A 23,713-nucleotide genomic window follows, 5' to 3' on the forward strand; every position below is an offset into this window, starting at 1 on the left:
CCAGGTAGATATGGTAAAATTAAATCTGGACCTTATTCTCAACCGGGCTGTGGTACCGCCCAGCTGAAGAGAGGAATGGCCGCAGAACAGCCGAGGCCGGTTCCTACTCATGGCTGCCTCTCCAGGGGCCACGGCTCTGCGCTGCCGTTAGGCTGAGGCCCAGGCAAAGCGTACCAGCAAGGCTGTGACTTCACCGAGCGCTCGAAAGAGCCCTTGGAGCTCTTCTTCAGAGCACCCTGTTAGCTCCCTCTTAAACAGATGATGATGATGATTATTATGATTGTATCATGCTGGCGGGTAGAAGAATCTAGAAATAGTCTAGCAAAGACTGAACTGGAAGATACTGTTAGAAGTTTAATGAAAAGGGGAAATCTTTTGCTGTAGACCGATTAGAAACGGCGATCTTTAAAATGCTTCAGTTGATTAATTAGCATTGTAGCCTGAACGCATTACTAAATACATTTCTGAATTGAAGAGGCAAAAGACGACCATCTAAACGACAGTAAAAGCAGTGAAATGCATAGGCTTTTCCTGTCCCCCCAGTCATGGTTTTCCCTCCAACTCCTAATACAAATCGGCGAGCCCCGACGCCTTGGTCCCATTTCTGAATGCACCTTGCCCCACATCCGCAGGTAGCCTGGGCACAGGGCATGGCCAACGCTTCGCCCACAGCTGCTGCTTGCTCTTCTAGGCAGCCCTCACACGGCATTTAACCCCAACTTCCTCTTACAGGTTGTAATAATTGCTTCGAGCAGCAATTCCTTTGAAAATGCAAGAGATGATTAGCTGCAGTGCATTAAATAGTGCGTTAATTATTAAGCGTATATGGTTATACGCGTGTTAAACGAACACGTCAGAATCCATCCTGCGTCATGTTGGCCCCCAAGGCTTTCACTCGCCCCGTGCCACACGGTACTCACCTGCTGCCACTTGCTTGTTTTGTACAGGTTACTATTTTTTAAAACAGCCAAATCTAAAGCGCTCCCAGGCCTACCCTACCAGTGAAGTGAGCTTTATCAAACTGGCAATTCTGATACACGGATTCATTTTTAGGTCATTCATCATTCGTTACGACCTGCTATGAAAAAGAGAGGCCAGATTCAGTTCCCATTATCGTAAAGCGAGAACACCGCATTTAGCGGCTCCAGTTACTTAAAACCTAGTCGTTTCCTTACAGAGGGCAAGCTTTATCCATTTCTGTCCAATACCCTGTTTTAGCTGAATTTTGTGGAAAGACATACAGCCTCTTCTAGTGATCCGAAACCCCATCGCATGCTATGAAGTACTTCGTTGCAACTTCTGTTAATGGATTAAAGTTTTTAAAACAAATTAAATCATTAGTACACCAGTTTTGGCATGTAAACATTTTAATGAATACATAAAGCACATATAAAGCAAAAGATTAAAACAAAATTATTGTTACAACCACCGTAAACTATATAAAAAATTTTTTTACAAGCGTATTGCTTGCACAGCAGGTTTTACAAAACAGTGTATCACGAGCAACACCACTCCCTGAAAACAAAAGACTTGGAAATAAAAATCACAGTAAGTATTTTCTTAAATCACATCATACACTAGTCGGACTAGCACTGATTTAACTACTTTTCAAAAAGTCTTCATGGTGCTGTAGTATACATTAAAGCTCGCACAAGAAACATGACTAGAGTTCAAGCACAAGAAGAAAAAAGGTGCCTGGGTATTGTGCCGATTTATCGGTCACCACTTAGAACTGCGGTTCCCAAGCCTTTCGCCTGCGCCTGTTGACGGCAAACCCTTTTTGAAGACCCCCATTACAGCGACTGCTCCACTCGGGGCTGGCTTTGGAGCTGCTGTTCAGAAATGCTGACCCCAAACCCCGGTTCTGCTCCACTGGAGAAGAACTTCAGCCCGAAACTCCTCATGCCTTGTTACCTGTCTGTAGGAAGGGGAAGCCCCGTGTCTGCCTTCCACACTTCTTGCACCCAAACACACACACACACACACAGAGAGAGGGAGAAAGAAATACAGGAGCAAGGGTTCATACAGGCAACAGGGGAGCGTTACAAGATCGCACACAAAACTGAAGCAAAAAGTAAGAGAAAAAGGGATTTAACCTTTCACCACGTCTGGCCTCAGCCTGTTATTTCTGTCATTCACAACATTTTGGTCTGTTGCGTGTGTGTCACAAATGTAGTTTAAAGTTTAGTACGTTAATGCATAATGTTAGACCAGGACAGAAAAGTTCTTATTTCACAATCCAAACTTCAGTAGGAATATAAAAAAAACCCCAAACCCGTAAACAAAAGAATTACAAAAGCATAAACAACTGCGTAAAAGAAACAAAACAGCACTGGGTACACAGTGAAGTTGAATACAGGCTACTATCTAGGAGGCACAAGAAAGATTTGATCATTTTAACAAACTCGCTTATACGCTTTACAAATGTTGAGATAAGTATTCTATAAAGATTAGAAAGGAAATAATTTATAGTTGCACTGCTGTCTCGCATGCTTTTTAAAATGTCTGCACCACAGTTTCTTTCTGTCACCCTTTAAAAATCATCTTTAATGCAATACAATTTAGGCTGTGCACAACGATAGTTTTGTTGGGAATATTCTACCTTAAAAAAATTCCTTGAAAGTACAGAATTCAAGCCGGTTTTGATTGAGTTTCAGTTACCTAAAACCTTGATGGGGCAGGGGGGGAACAATGGCAAATGCGTTTGCTGCCCCTTAGAGGAGAGGAGTACTTCTGTACATTCCAGTATTTCTATTTTTATTTACTCCCATGGGACTCCCGCGCACTCTAAATTTAAACTTCAGAATTCCAGGGTAAGGGAGAGCCCTCTCCACGGGAGAAACGGAGGCCACGAAACAGTCCCCGCTTTGTTCCTACCCCACCTTTCCGTACACAATAGTGAATCTCTTTCATTAACGTGCTTTTCAGCTATGGCTGTGAGATGAAAATGCCTCCACAAAGAATTTATAATGCGTTCTCCTTGAATGTCAGCCCCGAATCTTTACAAAGAGCAAGTGTTGTCTTTGCATTCCAGCGCTTGCTGGTGTGGGTAGTTGAGACACACGCTCCCACTGGGGCACGGGCTGGCTGAAAAAGGAAGATGGCAAGAAAGGCAGAGCTGCAGAATTGCTCCAAAATGTTTCAAAAATCAAGCAGAAACAAGTGCAAGCAAATAAACAGCGCAGTCCCAGGAACTTTTCAATTCCAAGCCTTTGAAATTCACCCTTTAAGGTGCTTTTCATGCTATCTTATTTACCAAAGGCCTGTTTACTTAGTGGAGTCTGGAAAACTGCCAAGGGGCTTTATTCATATTTCAGCTCATCCATGAACGCCTTCATCATCTATCAGTACTCCGACACTCTACAAAATTCATCAAGTGACAGCTACCCAGGTTTTAAGCACAAATAAGACTATTGGCCACCTAGATTTCCTCTGTACACACATGTATAAATAAATGACACCACAAGCCTTCCTTGATACAAGAAACCAAAAGGCATTGATTCAAAGGCTAAATAAATAATAGTTGAAACAACCGTCTCTGCCGCTTGCTCGATATTCTCCGCACTGAAACCCTCCTACGGCAGAGCTTCCTAGGACAGGTTTTCATGCATCAGCATTATCCTTGTGTGAAACAGTGCTAGAGATGCTTCGGCACCGGAAGTCCTGACGTGAGTGACTTTTGCCAAGATAACAAAACTTCTCTGGGCTTCCGGCTAAGATCTGCAAGTCAGGAGTCTAACTATACGTAGCTGTTCTTAAAAAAAAATTCTGCTGCCAGGTTAAACAGATGTTAGAATTGTCCATAATTCTGTACTGTTTTGCAGACATTTAAGTGCTTCAAAATAGCAGTTTACTGAACAGCAACAGAGATAAGACAGATGATACCCTGTCCTCTCGTACACAATTACGTAGAGATCTGTAGAGAATCACAGCGATCGTGTTCGCTCCAAACGATAAAATACAGAATCTGTACAACTTGCAGCCATTTTTTAGTCGTCACTACCAAAAAGGGAGTTGGTTGGTTTGTTTTATTGCTAAGCAAGAACGTACATACCTCTGTATATTCTGTATGCAGAATCCAAGTTTTTGGTACTGTTTCCTTGGTGTACAAAGAGCATGTCATACACTATTTTTTATCGAGTAACACAGTAGATGAATAAAAGAGCAAGAGTTGAGCTAGCCAGCCAGGTTCCAGAAAATAGCAGTGTTGGGAACAGTCTCGGATATTTGCAGTAACAGTAAGAAAAGTGGTTTTCTTCATTCTCCCACCAACTGCCTGTTGCGTGTATGAACATTACATACCTACAGAAACGACTGCGTAATTGCTAAATCTTTGTCACAAGCATTATAGTCCCCAGTTCGTAAATGTGAGAAACAAAAAGACCGAACTACACGGCTTGCTCAGCACTGGCTACCAAGTGTGAGCAGCTTCTGGTTTTAAGTTTCTCGAGTATTTTGCATCCAGTGGTCTGAACATTACAACAACTCTTCGGGGAAGGGCTATTATACATTGTGCTTCCAAGCGCGGAGCTGTGAAGCACGCTGACAGCCTGTAGCTGTCGTGTGATCACAGAGCAGAGCAGTTTTAAACCACGGGGTACTATGTATCACGTCCCAGTGCAACACCACGAGACGGGCTGGTTTGGGAAAGCTGCTCGCACTAACCCATCCCGGCAAGCGTCGCAGGTTAGAACTGTTAAACAGACAGCAAAGGTTGTCAAAGGTTATTGAAAAATTTGGGCCCAACCAGCAACTAGGAGCATTGCTTTTTGCAACACACAACTTGAGCAACTACATCAAACAATCTATTCAGCTAAAACAAAAGCTTTTACAGCCCTACAGTAGTTCCATTCAAATGCTTATGCAGTGTGTGAACACACAAACACAAGACTCCACTTGTCATTTACACGGCAAAGGGTACAGTGAAAATATTCTAAACTTTGCCACTCAAACAATAGTGAAGTAACGTGCCATCTGCATAACTTATCAGAGAAGGTGGGTTAATCCTGGAAAAGGAAAGAATTCAAGTAATACCCTTTCATCAATACCTTGTTTTTCAACTCATAATGTAGAAATGATTTGTTACACAATTTCTCATATGAAATGCTTAGAATATAAATCTTCACTTCCCGCCAGAATAAAGCAGCTGGACTATTTTGTACACCTGGGATTCAGGATAATATCTGTCAAGCCATCTCCTCAGCAATGCTATCAACTGACCTTAAAACATGCTCTTGCGCAAGCAGGCTGAGAATCTGGCCTCAGTTAGTGCCAAACTATCTAGAGATTGTCTTGCATTTAGTACTCTCATCCAGCTCCGTTTTGCAGATATTTGAGAACAAGACACAAAAGCAGACTGAAGTTTCTCTAAATGGCACAGCACACAAATGCATACAATGCACCACATTCAATGTTCATAAAAATTCCTCTCGGTAATGTTTCTAGAGCCACCTGGATTACTAAAACTCCTTGATACTACCCAGAATAGCTCCTCTTGTTTCCCAGATCTATGCTTTTTTGTTGTTGTTGTTTTCAGTTTAAAGCCAAGCATTAAATTACACACCTGCAAGTACCGTCTCGCTGGCTAAATCAACTCTTGCATTAGAGCAGTTACACCTTCCTTTTAGTCCCACCCTTCCTGTTTAATTGTACTTTATTTTGCTGTAGCTGTGCAGTTCTCTATTCCTCAGAGCTCACCTTGCCCGAGCCCCGACGGGGAACGTGTCTTTCACCTCCAAAGAATCTGCCCAGCGAGTCAAGTAGACCCGAGTCTCTGTGCCTTGGAGATCCATGTCTAGCGTGGTCTGTAGTGCTCGCAGATGCCATTTTTGATCCGTGTCGGAAAGAAGAGCGTTTTTGTGAAGCCATCAAATCCGAATTCTCTGAAGCTGCTGCACTGTCCTCTTCGATGGTCTGTAGCTCGTCTGACTCTGAGGGCCGATCTTTGAAGGTGTTGTCTTCTCTTCCTGGGGCATCTCGGGAAAAGAGGCGGATCAAGTGGGGGCGACCAGTCGTGTCAGCTGGGTTGGCCTCGGGCCAGGCATTCTTCGGGTCTGCTGTGCCTTTGGAGTCTGTCACCGCTGGGCTCTTCGTGGAGGTCCCATTGTTCTGGTTCACATCTGCCTCTCCTGCAAACAACAAGGATGAGATATGAATACAGGCCTGTGAAAAACAGCCCTGGAACAATGCTGCTTTCATTCCCTTGCCTTGAGATGCTCATTTCATACAAAACCCGTAATATGTGCAGTTGTAATGGAACTATGTTCTCTACCAGCCTTTAAGAACATTAAGCTATCTTGGAACCGAAACCGGGACGATGTTCTCACACAAAATGTGCAGTAGTTCTAGGTGGTTTTTTAATTAAACGTGTTTGTAAATAGATCAATTAGTTGTTCAAAGCACAAGTGAAACTAACTTTATTTACATGGAAGGCTTACTGATGAGGCAGCTTTCAGTTACAATGTCTGAACAATCAGAATTCCCGTACTTTCCCTTGAGGACCGCAACTAAAACGTGCCGCTCTTCTCCAAAACGGGGGAGGGGGGAAGTAAAAATAAAAAATTAAAGCAACATTGCAGGACTGCGCCTTCTCAACTGCACGTTCCCTCTCCACGACGTCAGAACTTTTGTACCTGAAGGTTTTGCCCCCATGTGGAATCCCTCACTGTAACTTCGATACCAAGCAAACAAGTGTAACGAGGGGAGGTTTTTTCCACTATTTCAATTGTCCTCACTTCAAAACAAAAGCAGAGAACACTAAACTGCAATTTCTGCTTGGCTTCCCATGACGGTTTTTCTCCGTGTATGATCCTGGCACTCGGCGTACAATGTCCTAGCTCTGATGCTGAAGGCCTAGAGCAAAACTGTCTGATTTGCATTTAGTGCTTGTGAAAAGTGACAAAAACAATTATCAGAAACCGATGAGCTTTTAGCCAAGAAAGGCGCCGAGACAGACCTCCGTGGTGCAAGTGAAATGTCTGCTGCCTCCTCCACAGTTGTGTTCTGATGCACTCAGTAAAATATCTGAAAAGAATCAGTTGTAGCTGATTCTTAACCATTAAGCATTAACCTGTAGTAGCTCCTACCAGTGACGAAAAGATTTATGGAGATTTTTTTATAGTCTATCCCATTATTCCTACTGTTCTAAAGGAAACTGCATCCACTGAGGAATAGTCTCGCCTCCAAGGAACAATGAAAGAACATTAGTAGGTCACTGCTTGAGAAGCAATCTTCAGAGCAGACACCTCCCACACACTCACTCCGTGTCAGAAACGTTTTTTGGAGTTAACAGGGCTCAGAATTTCAGAAATAAGTTACAGTTAGTCATATGTTACCTTTAGGGTCTTCTAATTACCTCATTAAATCCCCATTTGATTTGGTCCTTGTTGCCATGGGAGGGATAGGATCTGGCAAATACCGTTACGTTTTCAAAGTACTCTGGGCTCAAGTACTTTGCTGATTCACCAGAGCAATTTTAGACTTGACACAGTCATTTCGTATGATTTCGCCCACTCACAGGGCACTAAAGAAACCTCTTCTCAGGCTGAGAATAATTCTGAAATAATTTCATGGATAACAACATGACAGTAATGATGGCTTCTCCAAATATATACCGGTACTTAGGTTACAATTTGTTGTAATCAGTCTGCTACAGTTTTTCTTATAAAAACATAACGTGCAGTTTTGCTGTGCAACTTCCTCCTCTTCCCCCCCCCCTTCTGTTAAAACTACCTAGAAAATGTTGAGGAACTTCAAGAAAATTTTCTTTGGTTAAAACATCTGAAAGTATTTCTCGGGAATACAATTATTTAACCAATGCTAATTGTCACTGAAGGAAAACATCTGCTGGCAACTTTGGGATTTTGGTTTTCCTGAACAGATACTTTCAAACGTACTAGAAACTACTAAAGCCCCCAAATGATTTTCTTAATCGAGCAAAAGAGAAAGGAACTAACATGGATATATGACACATTCTAAAACTGCAAAACATTTTAAATAGCAACTCTGAGCCTAGATTCTATACCATAATACAAATCCATTCAAGGACAGAAAAAGAAAAAACAAACAGAAGAGCTATTGTATTTCATTAAATGCATTAACAAAACACCAGACCATCTGCATACTAATATTTTTTACAACAGTTGTTCTTTGTGTCACTGAATATGGGTATTGGTAAGCAACAAAGAAGGGTATTTGTGCCACAAAAGTAGCTTCTCCCAATGCATACGCAGTGAGCTATAAAGTATAAATCTTTCTGTACGCTTTATTTCAGTAATCAAAGCGCACATTTAAGTTTTCCTCTAGATTTTCTGCATGCTTAAGTCTTCTCTAGTATTTAAAAATATCTAGCAGAGAGATATTGTTAATATTTGAGCTAACTAATCAAAGTCTTCAAGTGCATTTGGAGAGACAGATCACTTTAATAATGTCTTAAGGATATCCAGAATTAATGGAGCATGTAAACATATGCTTATTCGTTCATTTAGAAACAAATATTTAGACTTCTTCTAGTAAAATCCATTATAAATGCTGTGCATATGATACTGATAATCTTTTTTTTTTCTCCCTGCAAGATGAAGCTCTCTTCCTAAAATAGAGTACCCTTCCTATACCATATCACTTGTACAAGAGAAAGCTGCTGAGAGAGGAAGAGGTCTACAGGCATTGGTTTGGTTTTTTTTTTTAAACCCTTGTAAAATGGGTTAAAGAGTAAGTACAGCAGAATGCATTGCCATAGGCATTACCGGAAGACTATTAAAGTGTCGCCTATATACATTTAAGTGAATAGTCATTGAAAGCTGCGCAAGTGAGAGCATGGGAGAAGCGCATCCTCACTCTAGCCTAAAGGCAGCGGGAGGAAGCCAGATGCCAAGCAGGGATTTGGCACTCCAGGCGTGGCTGAGGACCACTCCCCAAGGCAACGCCACCTTTCCACTTCCCCTCGCTCTATGCAGCTCTTGAGCCTGCAGCTGGCACAATTTTCCCTGTGCGCGTTGGTCAGAGTGAACAAAGCCATTTGTTCCCTGTATACACAGTGACTCCCAAAACGAATGAATATACATGGACCAAAAATTCTGAACAGTCTGTCAATGAAACAAAACAGAAATTCCAAAGGTGCGTTCAATAAAACAGTATTAAATCCAACCCTCCATTGCCTTTAATAGGAGTTGGGCCACATACAAGTTTTTTCAAAACCACTGTGCCTTAATGCTCAATTTGACATTAATAGTTTATCCCATTTCTTGAGAATCAAAATAACACTTTTACATAAGCCTCTAATTGGCTGGGACGTCTCAGCCCCGTGGTTCAAACAATAGCTACTGTCAAGACCACGGAAACCTCTTTTATACAAAGTATGATCTCTGATGGAGAGTCCTTGGATACAAATACCCTTCTCATGGGTTGCTTGGTAGAGCAGCTCTATGATAGTCCCTCCTTGTGTATATAGAAGTCTGTAGTCTTCTTCCATACAGAAGACAACCTAGAAAGAGGTTGTTAAGCTAAGAGTTTTAATGTGTTAAGTTTAAAAAAAAAAAAAAAAAAAAAGGATTACAAGTTTTTCATCTCCTCCCACCCCTTTCCAGTCTTGCTTTCTTGCAGATACTTGTAATTCCTCTCACATTCTTATTGCTGCTCCTTCTACAAATGCTGTAAAATAAACAAGGAAAATGAAGCTGATAAAAGCTGAAGCATATTCCCCTACTTTGGCTTCTCAAGAGAGGCTTAGTACAACAGTCACAGCATATTGCAAATACTGATTGTAATAATACATGACAGCAGCTTAAATATTTGTATGAAATCTTAAGAATTAAGTATTATTTACTCATTACAGACACCAGAAAGTACATTAATCGAATTTATAACACCGAATATTTAATATATTTTATGGTAACTACAGCTTGCTGTGATGATTACTAATTTCCTTTTTCTTGGCCTTCTTTTCGCAGGGTATGAGAAGATGAAAGTTCTCACTTAACTTTAGGGACCTTTTGAATCAATTTTTCATTTTAGCTTAAGTCACGTATGTTTATAAAGCAGTGCTCTTCAGCATATGAAATATAATGTGTATTTGCCCTTTTCTACTTTTTTGGTCCTATTTCTTCTATAAGACAACAATGGATAGTTAAATGTAATGCAGTAAAGTTCTCAATTCTGAGTCAACAATATGTCAGTACGTTTACTGAAATGCTGATACTAAAATATTAAGTAAAACCTCTGGAATTTTGCACTGACTTACCTGTTTTTAGTCACTTGAACAACAAAAGGTTACACCTAAAAATTACTCAGCTTTGTAACGCCTAAGATTTCAAGATCTTCAGTAAGCTGTAGTAGTAAGGCATATGTGCAATGTATTAGTAATAGTTTGCCTTGCATTATTTAAGAGGCTGAAAACCACTGTTCCGGAACACGTGGCTTTTAGTAACATTCATGGTAATACCAAGACATTTGAAAGAAAAGGACAGAAAAAACACGTCCATCATCACTACATATGAGCTGCAGTTGAAGATGTCTGGGTTCCAACACTGCATTAAGATAACTGTTTCCCCAACAGTCTGCCCTTCCTTTTTATGCAATTAAGTTCTCTAGAAAAAGGACCTTAAGGGATTGTTTTGCAGGAAGTATAGCATAAGGCACCGCTGGGAGCCCTAATTCAACTCTAGCTTTGAGTCTGTCATACTGTCATGAAGTCACACACTTCCATTTTTCCTGCCCTATCACACACCTCACTTCAAACTCTAACGTTCCTGAGTAGATGGGACAATGGAGCTTTGGGTGTGCGTGTAAATGAGGAGTCTGGACATGCAGCGGTAATTACACACTGTGACCTACTACAAAAGCCAGGATCAAATAAAAATCAGGCCAATTTAACACTTAATTTCTTTGGAAAAAGGATCCAACTATTTGGTGCTCAGCTGTATCAAGTATCAAAGGCAAGCGTAGCAAAAACTGTTCATCCCGCAGACTGGTGCAGGTCATCTGTCAGAAACACCAAGGCCAGTCCTGGCTTCCAGCCAGAGCTCTACCGCTGGAGATGGCACCGAGGAGCGCTGCACGGCTTAGCATGCAGTGGGAGCACCCGTTGATCAGACTAAAAGGAGAAAAGGGGACGAGAGAATGGGTGCAAACCAGTAAACTGGTGCAGAGAAAGGTTCAGCGAACAAATCTACGGATCTCCTGATCATTTTGCTGAGTGGCTGCAGAAAATACAGGAGTCATCCGATCAAAATGCTTGAGGCGGGTCCACTCTCTCCCGTGAGCACCAGTGAGAGGTACAATCCAGCTCCTGGTCTGGGCTTTTACTGCAGCGCAGCTCACAGCAGATGGGAGTGCCCACAGCCATTAGGCTTCACTACGTAAGTATTTGGGAGAAGGAGGAAAGAATTATGTCTGCATTGTTAAATCCGAACTGCAAACCTTGATTTATCCTCATTATGCTAAGACACTGCAGACAAAAAATGGCTCAGCCCAAGTTCACTAATATGGTTAGAAGGCAATATGCCATCAGACATTTCACTTCACAGATCTAATTACTGGGTTTGTCTGATGCTTGTCAAACTGTTGGAAATAATTTTTGAACAAATATTTCTGTTTGGAATAGACGGCATGCAGCATAATTGTGAAACAAACAGTTGGTCATAGCTGAACACAACCAGAACCGATCTGCTGGTGCATTTAGCCTTTACACAAACATTTTTCCAGTTTGCTAGCAAAACGAATGCAGAAAGAAATGCCAGTGTGTCTCATAATACAGATTCACGTGAGTTTAACACTCCTACTGCAGTTAGCCAAGAGACCACTTCCATTACAGCTCGCCCTCATCCCTCCCTCCTTGCCACAGCCTATCACTTTTAGGGAAAAAATTCACCCAAAGGCAAATTTTCTCTGTAGCTTCAGAGTAACTGAAGAAAGAGTTATTTTTCTGCACAAGAAGCTCAGCTTTTTCTATGGGCTAATCAAGCTGTAGACCAAACCTCCACAAAGATGAGAAGCCATCTGCTAAGCATAACACACACTCCTTTGACTTTCCTCCGTCACTGCATACATTAGACATGATAGAGCATATGAGGCTCTTACCAGACAAGAACGAAAGGTTGCGAAGGTGTTTCCATTCCACTGATGAGTCAAGTACGCTTCTAAACTGATCTGATGAAGCAGTGAATAAGGGGTCTGTTGCGGCACAATTTTCCTTACAATAAACCTTAGTACTAAAAATATATGTCCTGGTTTCGGCAGGGATAGAGTTAATTTCCTGCCTAGTAGCTGGTACAGTGCTGTGTTTGGATTTAGGATGGGAACAAAATTGATAAGGCACCGATGTTTTAGTTGTTGCTAGGTAGTGCTTACACTGGCCAAGGACTTTCTAGTTTTCCATGCTCCACCGACTGAGAAGGCTGCAGGTGCACAAGAAGTTGGGAGGGGGCACAGCCAAACTGGCCCAAGGGACATTCCATACCATGTGACGTCATGCTCAGTACATAAACTGGGGGAAGCTGGCGGGGGGGGGCCGCTGCTCGGGGACTGGCTGGGCATCGGTCGGCGGGTGGTGAGCAACTGTACTGTGCATCACTTGCTTTCTGTATTATTACTATTATCATATTATTATCATTATCATTTTATTTCAATTATTAAACTGTTTTTCTCTCAACCCACGAGTTTTTCTCACTTGTGCTTTTCCAATTCTCTCCCCCATCCCACCGGGTGGGGGGGAGTGAGTGAGCGGCTGCGTGGTGCTTAGTTGCCAACTGAGGTTAAACCACGACAGTCCTTTTTGGCACCCAACGTGGGGCTCAAACCCATGACACCTAAGAAAGTAGAAAACAGTATGGAGAAAAAAAAAAGTGCAATTTTTCTCACTTAATTTCTGATACTAACCTAAAATGTATTCCAGATCTGCTGGGGAAAAAAAACCCACCCCACCTCAAACTTTTGACATACTTTGGCATCAATTCACAAGTAGCTGTTTTACTAGGTAAGACACCCAGTAAAATCTTTCTTGAAATGACTAGCAACCTTCTTTCCAAGGGGCTAGTCAATGAAAAACTTGCTGGCTGCCAAAGGTGTCTGTAACACTAGTGCTGTTCTTCTTTCGACACTGAGAAAAACAAACCTTCCAAGCTGACTTGACAGTTTCTTCTCAGTTCCCTCAGCACACAAGAGTAGGTCTGGTCGCCATCCTGAGATGCACCATTTTCAGGACTTCCCTCAGCTACATGAAAGATAATTCTCAAAACTCAGGAAGTAGAACTGGAAAAATCTACTTGTGAAGTAGCTTATCCTGAAGGGTGCCAATACGAGAGAGGTGATCTGCCAGAAATGTTTTTTACTACGTACAGTCACTGTTGATCTGCACAAGGATAATCAAAATCATCAACCCCCTGCTTGAGGGACAAGAAGGGACTTTTAGAGTTTACGTACTGGGCCTAGTGTATGCATTGTTTGTATAGGCAGTACCAGTTTGCACGGGTCCCACAGAATCTGGTTAAAATAAATACACTTCTTTCAATATGGAAGCAACTGTTTCAAGGTCATATTTATACTGAGGCAAACTATAAAATTATATGCAACATGACCAGTAAATTATGTCCTTTAACAGCAAATATCACTAGTCTTATCTGCTTTCCTAAGTTGTGATCTTTCATTTCAGGGACCCAATCCTTAAAAGCTAGATGATGAACACAACACAGCAGTCAATACACACTTATTTAGTCTATAAAAGTAGTGCTGGATTATGGAGTGATGAAAAATAAGGAGTATTAATTTTGCAAGTTAATTAGGGTAATCAACAGCGTGATATTTTTTTTCCCTTCCCCTAAATTCTGCTAGAGTTCATTGTCCCAGACAAAGCGTTTAATATGCAAGCGTGCACCGTCACTTGTTACAAGAGTACCAGTTTCATGATAAACGCACCCCGTAAGCATCGCTCTGCACTAAAGCTAACAAAGGTGTACTTGTCACTTAACAGCCTTTGGAAGAGGGATCCCTGTAACAGGTGGTACTGGGGCCGTGGGGAATCGTTGCTGCGGTATCTCATTCGGTAGGGTAACTACACTGACTTTTTCAACGTACCTGGCAAAACCATGACACAATCAATCAACGACCAGATGAAAACCCACAGGAACGCAACATCTAGCTGGAATGGTGACACTCTAATAATTCCCAAGTCTTATCTCGTGAATTAGCAAAGAGCACATAGGTTTTAGTTTTGCTGACAATTTTATGATTCGAGAGGCTTGGTTCTATAAAACAAATATAAAATAAAAATAAAAACTGAAAATACGCTGTATATTCATTACAGCTTGTATTCAGCATTATTGTTCCACTGAAGACAACTAAGCTTTACAGTATCACTGTGTAAAAAGTAGTAATGCTATCTGAGTCAGAGATTTTTGATATACCATCACCAGGGGTCCTTTTGCTGGAAAACTCATATATTGTCGGGCTCTTCACCAAGGCACACACAACTCCTAGCATCGGCATGTCAGAGATGTGAAAACACTTGCAGACTGTGCAGTAATAACCCAACGTTGTAGTCCATGCCCAAAGTCTGGATATTAACAGGAAGCACATGTGGTTACTGTGGGTTGAAATGCATTAACATCCTGTTACCCACTGTGAGGGGCTGCTCTCTGGGAGCCAGGTTTTAGACTTGATGGAGGAAAAACGATGTCATACCACCCCCAAACTTGTACACCCTGTGTTACTTATGTCTTTAAGTATCCTCTTTCCTGTCTTTTCTTACTGAAGAAACTTAGCCCTTCACACAGATGCTCAGTTAACATAGCAAAATGAGTAGTGGCAGCAGCTGAAATAGCCATGTTCATTCTGGCCATGTCAAAGGAAAGAGATCAGAGCAAGCTGGTCAGCAATGCATCTCAAACCATATGAACTGTAGCAGTAATTGCACACCAACTCTATGCGTTCTCCTGTTTCAGATGATGCTGAAGGTTAAAACCAGAGTTACAACAGACCTTTTCTTCTTAAACCTACTCTGAAAGTCACACCAGATTCAACACGCAAGAAATTAGCTAGGGAGGCCTAAGTTACACATTGTCTCTCACTGCACTGAGCTTAATTTCCTCCTCTTCCCCTGTTCTAATGGGGTGTACTATAAAACCCCATTTCTGCAATTCAGTGATGCATCTTTGTAAGAAATTACTGGTTACTCCCAACTTTTGAGGTCTTGCAGAAAAGTCTTCTACGAAGCCATCTGCTGCCTTTGCCTAACTGTCTTGACCAGCTACATGTAAAGAAAGCCAGTGATTTGGCAATACACGGCACAAACAGTAGCAAAAAGAAAACTGCTCTGGACTTTATTTGCCTCATGGGTGTGTGTGAAGGTGGTGTATGCTTGTGAGCATATTTAAGTAAAGAAATATGTAAGTAAAAAGAGGCATTCAAAAAAGTTAAAAATATCCCCTGTGGGAAAGTAATTTTTGATCTCAAGATTGTAATTAAAACCAATCCACTTGATTGTACAAACTGCCTTGCGCTCTGCATGTTTTCACAGAGTTGGTCACTTGGTTATCTGTGCCACTGATTTACAATGAAGAGCCGAAACGAAGCCCACACGGTGGCCTACCATTGCAGAGGAATGCAGCAGTGTAGGCCTGGCTCGCAGCCTCTCTCTCTCTTGTTTTCCAGAACTTCTGCCACTGCCTCCATTTGCTGAGGGTTACAAAGGAGAGTACAGAAAACAAAAAAGCCTGTGGTTGAAACCAGTGGGACTTGCTATGGCAGAAATTTTGAATCTATGAGAAGCATGTGGCAATGCTCCACACAGCCCGCAGAGAGTTTTTTAGAAACTTAACCAAAGAATTTTGTCCACCCACCAGTTTCAAAGAAAAGTGTTCCTTTGTGTTACTAGAACATATAGGTTTGTTTTAATCTTGAGTATCTCACAAAGGATCCTCCCACAGCAAAGTGAGCTGGGGTATCATTTGTAACGAACAATTTCGTGTACTTAAAGAGGAAAAATTAAATCACCCGTTTGATCCATCAGTGTTTGTCTTCTTGAAAAATTGTGCAACTGACTAGTATTAAACAAAGATTGCTTGATTATTCATCTTTTCTGCTACAGTCACATTGAACCTGAAAAATCATTAGGTTGCAAAACCTGTACATATCCCACCCCCTCCCAAAGTAATAGCACAACAAAATGACTAGCGCTTACATCAGATTTCACAACAACTTACACTATCTTTTTTATTTTCCACATCAGTTATGTTTTTCTGAAAAATAACCGATTCCTGTCAGTGCAACTGAATACGCAATATTACGGTTATATTTCTTTCATAACACCAAGGAGAAACAGGGCCTTAAAACCAGCAGAAAAAGAAATGTTGGTGAAACGAGCGAGGTGAGGACAGTGACTGAACCAGCCGGTTCAAAGGAAGTTGCTCAGAGCATGATAAGCAGCACAAAAAACCAGCTGTAGAATATTTTCTGTTAAAACCCATCATGTAGCCTCTCCAAAAGAGGGCTTGGTAACATTGCTGTTTTTTCTTGACCGGGGGTTAAGTGTCTGAGTGGTAGATTATTATTTAGGAAGTATAAACTGCAGAATAAAATACAGCGGTAATAAGTTAACCAAATATGCTAGCTTTAAGAAACACACTTTGATTGTGGCCACAGGGAAACTACTTACAGCATGAAGCTACACACCCCTATTTATATGAACTGCGTTTTAGTCCTACAGAATAATACTGTTCATGTGTGTTAAGTTTTCCCGAGACCAACTACCTAAACCTAACCCCAACAAAACACTTCACAGTAGTGAATATAGCCTAAAGTACTGTGTATGAGTTCTTTGTATGTTGGGGGAAAAAAAAAAGAGAATATGAATGCTTGTAACTCCCCCCAAAATAGTGCACTGATTTGCGTTTTTGGGGACATTAACTTCAAAGTTTGATTTCCAAGATAGCTTTGTATAGAGCAGGCGCAGGGAAAAAGCAAGTTATAGGAACATGGCAGTCCTAGAGAGAGCAGCGCACAACGCAAGCTGGGTATTTGGTAGCTGTGAATCACCTGCAGGATGCTGTAATCAATACGGTTGAAGTTTTCATGCATCCTTCACGTGTACATTGCTGTATCTCTGGATTTCTCTATCTTCCCCTGTTAACGTATTCTGAACTGAAGCTTTAAATAGCCCACTTGATCTCAGGGTGTCACCATTGTTATAGAATTCACAGTGAGGGGAGTTACTCTGGTAGTTTTTAGAAGAAATTTTTTTCCAGAAAATTCCAAGATACACTACAGTCTTATAAATGACACATTCGGAGTATGAAGTACATATTTGCTAACACTTCTAAAAATATCCGAAATACCCGAGCACAAATAACCCTGTAGACCATTTCCCATTGTGTTGCACTCTTGCACACGTAAAACAAAATTGAAGATCTGGCTCTACAGAAGTTGACAAAAAATACTCAAAAAAGCCAAAAAGGGGCTGTAAGGATGTCCAAGGCTGCCTGAACTGCAGTTCTCCACAGTCAGAACATGTCCACAACTGTTAAGACACTGTATCAGTCTGACATTATCTTCACTTTGGAATTAATTTTCACCTTACATCTGTGGTGAAAGGTCAGAGGAGCAAAACAGAGCAGGAGTTTCTTCCAGTAGCACAGAGTTTGCTCGTAGAGCTTGTCACATCTCAGAAACCGATGGAGTACTCTAAAAAGATATAAGCACCTCTGTGCCCTGTGGGAGGCAGAAGCCCAGGTGGTGACCCACACCTCCCACCTACTCTGCCCACAATGCCAACAGTGAGAGCAGCTCCCTGCCCTGTGAGGATGCAGAGGCCCATTTTATGACCCACATCTCCAGCTGTGTCCAGGAGGTAGAAGATGCAAGTACCTCCGGGTCCTGGAGCAACGCAACAACCATGTCGTGACTCACACCTCCAGCTCAACCTAAGACATTAGCAGTGGAAGAAGCTCCTGCTCTGTTTTGCAGGCTTGGCTGGCTGTGGCTCTGAGGGGACAAGAGCCACACCACCAGCTGTATCCATGAGGTGGAAGACATGAGCACCTGTGTGCCCTTTGGGGAAGCAGAGGACCAGGTCATGAGCTTCGCCTCCAGTTCAAGATGCTGGCAACGAGAGAAGATCCCTGTCTGATATGGACACTGTGTGTTAGCAGCCATCTGCAGCGCCAGCTCTGCCTTTGGTATGGACAGTGAGGAAGTAATTCTGCCTAAAAGATCAGCAGCTAACTGCTAATTTTAAAAACACAGTAAATGCTTTGCAGATGTGTCACTTCAAGGATGTTCAGCATTTCAGATTTTAGTTTTTGTCTGCCTGTCAATGCTTACTCTAAACAGATTTTTAAATGTATTCATACAGTAACATGGGATTCTAGAGGGTGACAGTCAAAATGATCATTCTAAACTCTGAAGATAAACCCAAAAGCCAGGTTACTCAGAGCACAAATTCCACACACCATATCCCAAGTCATGTACAGAAACCACCCACACCCGAGCACATTTATGACAAGGATGCCACAGGGGCACAGACTCCCGAGGCTGCATTTGGCTGGTCTCGCCGTTTAAAGTCTCTCTGCAGGCCCTGGCACCCAAGGACGATGCATCCTGCCGACTACCGTGAAGGGAGGGAACGGGATTTTTGCCACCATGCTCTGTCTTGCTTGTCAAAACAGCTTTGTCTGGAAGGTGCATAATGGAGTACGTCAGCACAGACCTAGGAGCAGAGCCATGTAATTGCTGTGGCAGAACGAGCGGAGGGCATAAAAATATTGTAATACATGCAATAAACAGTGGGTAGTTTGTTAAACTATTAGCAAAAATTATTTCAAGGCCTTTGTATTTTTATACTCTATACAATTAAAAACTCGAGAGTTTTAGAGGCAGTTTGGATCATACAGCAGTGATAAACTATTCAGAGCCTTCTCAGTGATTTCCTCAGTGAAGAAATTTGATATCCAAAGAAATATTTTTCAGAAGGAAACTCTAATATATGCCTGAACAATTGATATGAGATTTGATTAAAATGTTTGCCTGCCTGGCAAAAAAAGACACATTAGAAGGAAACTTTATCTCCAGAACTTATCATAGGGTTTACAGGAGGCAAGATCTTCGTAATAATAGCCTCAAGTGCAGTCCTAAAACCAGAATAAAGAATACTTGAAACCAAGCAGGAAGTTCCAGCAAATATAACAATGAATACAAAGGACTAAAGCAGTCTGCACTGACCAAATTGGCACAAGGTCTTACAGCAGAGAGATTATTCCACAGAAAGAATATAAAATATTGACAGACAGCTGATAAGATGTTCAGAAGAAAGATACCAGAAAGAAAGAGATGAGTGTTTCATTTGATGATGAAGAGGTTAACGAGAACTGTGAACTCAGACATTTAGAGCCAGATACAAATCACCTTGTCTGCCTATCCTGCAAGGAATGGCCAGCATTTAGCAGGGAATAAAGAAACATGTTACAAGTCGTCACATGAAAAGACCATACACTCCACGGTGAACCACAGAATCCACAGCCTTAAATGTCTGGATGTAAGTCTTCCAACCCTGAAGGAAAGGACAGTATTTGCACTTCCAATTTGCCAGACCATCCTGCTGCTCTCCCAATGTCAAGCACCCGCTCCCTCTCTGCCCCCCCACCAGTTGCCAGTCCTTCCTCCCACCTCCTCTTCACTAGGCTCCCGGACCAAAGCTGCTGTCCGAACCACTCTGCCATGCCACCTATCCTAATTCCAAAAGCTCCATCTCCAGACATCGCGATCCCTCGCCATACTGCTGCAGGCTTTAGCAGGCTGCTTCTGGATCAAATTCCAGATTCTCTCTCCACAGCAATTAACCTCTGAAATCTCTTCTGGTTGTAAAGCCTACCGGCCCAATACCAGTCAGAGCTGTCAGAAGCAGACAACACATACTCACTTCTAAATCAATTAGACGAGTCACAAGGTTAAAGCACCACCTCTCCTAACTTACGCTGTCAAATGCTTAAAACCCATGTACACCTTATGATACTGGGAGTTAACACAAAATGTCTAAATTCAAAGGATTCCCACTTGGAAAATAAATACTGCATGGGCTTTTGCCTTTTCTCAAATCCTTCTGCTGCTCTGGATTACTGACATTTGTCTATACTAAGAGCTTTCAAAGTCATTTCACAATGCATATTGCAAATGTCTTTCCAGCGGTAGCCCATCAACCCTCTACAGCTCTGCTAATGGAGCACTGCTGGATCAGCATCTGCCCACAGTTCTCTTATCCAGCCTTAAGTGTCGCTTGGTTGGTGCCACAGATTGATCCAGCTTTGGAGTTTGTCCTTTATGCACTGAAAGAAGAAATACTTCATTTCTCATCCTTCCCAGAGCAATTTAAATGGCTGTGCTAACACAAAGATCATACAGTGATGCCTCCTCCACGTCCCAATTACAAATAGGTTTCTCCCCATTTCATTTTACAAGCTCATCTACACGGGTAGTGCATGGAAGGGAAGGAAAACAAAACATTTCCATATTGGCTGAAGGAGGGGGCAAGATTACAAGGTTTCCAAAGTAGCCTGGGCTGTTGGTACCATCTGCACAGCATGAAATCTCACATTTCTAAAAGATCTATTTATATAGTGTTTGCTAGACTGAGAGCAAATGTGCTCTGCCCACGCCTCAATTCAAAGTCATCTTGTTTGCCATGCACTTGAGGCCAACTGGAAGTTGTACAGCTTATCTAAGGCACGAGGCATAAGCAGGTCAATCGGAAGACATCCTGACAACTAGCTGTAGCTTAGCACAGTGCTAATGTGACTTCCCTTTGGCAGCAAAATACGAAGTAGTCAAGCTCCAAGTCTCACAGCATGCCTAAACTGGACAAAAGCGTGGTGCATAGACTTATTGCAGGTTCTTTCCATGGATTAATTTCCAGCACATAGCATGGGCAATCACTAACTCCTCAATATTCTTCTGCTAGAAGATCAAAGGAAGAACAGATGAACTTAGCACAGAGGTGGTCATCTTTCACTACTTTTAAATCTTTAAGTGCAGCTCAGCTACTGTTCTTTGCTAGAATTATTTGTAAATCTAGTGCATGACTGAATTTTACACTGTAAGATATAAAGCATACTTTTATAACATACTATTTATATGCAAATTTTATGTACTTTTTGCGTACTAATTGAAAGCAGAAAAATTAAAATTCCCTACCCCTCTCACCTTCCCATGTTCACTCCTGCTTATTTCAAGGTCTGGATGGTAGATACTTTTTAAAGAAGTCTTCTGTTCTCAACTCTGCTTGCAGAAATGGTACCCACTTTTCACCTTACCGTAGTACTTTATCCTGATACCAAACTTCTTTCCATACATACGGTGACAAGTTTCAATCTCTTCTCCCTCATGCCAATACACTCCAGACCATCACGGTTGAACATAAAAGCCACAGGCTATCATAGACCAACCTTTCTACTAAGCATTCAGTGGTCTTCAGTATAGCAGTTGATTTAATTTATCTCACTTCTTTTGCCTTATCTGATTATTGTTTTGCCTAAAACATGTAAAATAAAATCTTCAAAATAGTCTATGTTTCCCTTTGCTGAATTCCCAGGTATAAACATGCACACGAGGAAAATTTCCTTTAACAAATTCAATAGAATTGATATGATTACTTCATGCAAACTGACCGTTGCTGTCAATCCGTAAATTTTTTTAAGATAAAAACTAGTTAGAGAACTCACACAAATGCTTTGCTCCCTCTCTGCAAAATAAACCTCTCCAACCTCCAACAAGTGCTAAGTTTCCAATTGTCAATTTTTCAGGTTGTTTCACCTTTGAAAGAAACATTTCTTAGAGTCTTAGTCCTATCTTTCTCCACCCCAGAATACATGTTATAGCCATGAATGTACAGAGACCAGTTCATATATACACATTACAACAGATTGAGGCAAGCTTAGCACGGAGAAAAGCGTTTATTGTGCTTACCACCACCATATTTACTGTGGTGTAAGTGCCACTGTAAGTGGCAATGATGGTAGTGTCAATTAGCATCCCCATCAATGCAGCCAGAAAAATCTGCCAGATGAAAACAAAATTCCTGGTGGAATCACTAAAGCGTATTCATAGGGAAACAGTTTGTTTAAATCAATGCTACATTAGAAGAAATAAATCAAATATCAGGAAAAATCTGAATTCTGTAGTAGACTTAGGATTCTTAGTTGGCAAAAGCACAAGATAATGGGTCCTAGCAACATATCTAGGGAGCACAATAAACTCTGTGGCACTGCGGGAATACCAGTCTCCATAAAAAACTACCAAAATTTACGTAATTCATCTCTTTAATTAAAGACATATATATCTAGTACTTCAGTTGGATTTTACCTGAGCTACAGTATGCTTTTAGTCAGAAAAAAAACCCAGGAAATTATTAGGAAATCCCAAAGCTGTTAAAATAAATCTAGACATACAACAAAAGTCCATTTCTGCCTCTGAGCTAATCATCTGTCAGAACAGCCTTTTAGATTTCTGCTTTAATATTCTAGTATCTAACCTCAGCTGTTCTAGGTCTTTAGAAACTCCATCCCACTCTCCATCATTACAAACCACGCTATATGCTTGTAAATATATTAATAAACCTGTTCTCATCTAGACTAGGCCACATTAGACATATTTTCTATCCTAACAAATCATTGATATTAGATTACAAATAATAAGGCGTTTTTTTAAAGTAAAAACCCCCAACGCTTCCCACCCCCCCGCTGAACACTTGTGAGCTGTACCATAGTTCTAAGTGTGACTCAATGCTATACGAAGAACAATGGTGACAAACTGTATAAAACCGCGGCAGTGATCGATGGTACTTTACACAATATCTGCTTTTCAGTAGCAGCATTCTAAGAGTGAAAAACTGCTTGCACAGTACCAAGCCTTGTACCAGTTCGTGAGAGTTACTGCTATTAAAAAAAGAAGAAAGGAAAAAAAACAAAAAAAAAAGAATTCAAACTTTATTTTGCTATTTAGGAATGTATAAAGTCACTTTTTATGTGATGAAGAAACCACACTCAGCAAAAAGAACTGTTAATACTGAAGACTAAAATGACAGTATGATCGAGCTACACGATCTGAAATAATTTAACAAGCAAGCAATGCTATAAACACATTTTTCCAAGTGTAATTTGGGTATGTTCCTCTCAATCCACCCAACAAGTATGAGAATGAGTAAAACCACCACTTCTAGAATAATTTACGAAGAGCCTGAGAGAGATTCAATAGGTTACACCAGAAGGAATATCACAGGGCAGCACTTGTATACAAAAGATGCACATGCCACACATTCCTGGTTACCCTAACTGAACATGCAACCCCAGGAAGCCAGGCGATACCGTGCCTGACTTCTACAGGCAGAGATTGCTCCGCTCACACCCCAGGCCAGCAGAAGTCATGTTGCAGCCCTCGGCACCACGCTTATCCCAGCCAACAAACCTGGCTGAGGCCTGGAATGGGCTTGGTGCTGCACTAACCTGGGATTCACAGCCTCCAGCTGGCAGTTCCTCAGGTGCAGCAGACCTGTGCCCACCTGCAGAAGGCTGAACAATTAGTAGTTCTAAACGACGCTCCATTTGCGCTCGCAAGACAAGAAACGTGCGTGCGTGCCCGCGTGTGCAGAAGCACTATGCGCAAGCCACCACGCATTTCTGAAATAAACAAAGACAACAACTCTGCCTCGATTTTCTCAGCAGGCAGTTTTCGTCTTTCT

At 41.6% G+C, this 23,713-nt stretch overlaps 1 protein-coding gene across 1 annotated transcript in view; it reads right to left on the reverse strand.

Annotated features, from left to right (window-relative positions):
* MBP (myelin basic protein) overlaps positions 1-23,713 on the reverse strand; it is a 92,539-nt gene that overhangs the window by 11,387 nt on the left and 57,439 nt on the right. Inside the window, exon 3 of the mRNA XM_009324937.1 lies at positions 5,698-6,128. Within this exon, the coding sequence (XP_009323212.1) occupies positions 5,698-6,128 (431 nt within the window). The remainder of the gene's footprint in view (positions 1-5,697; positions 6,129-23,713) is intronic.

The sequence above is a fragment of the Pygoscelis adeliae genome, unplaced genomic scaffold (genome assembly GCF_000699105.1).
Source record: "Pygoscelis adeliae isolate BGI_AS28 unplaced genomic scaffold, ASM69910v1 Scaffold135, whole genome shotgun sequence".
Classification (NCBI taxonomy): Eukaryota; Metazoa; Chordata; class Aves; order Sphenisciformes; family Spheniscidae; genus Pygoscelis; species Pygoscelis adeliae.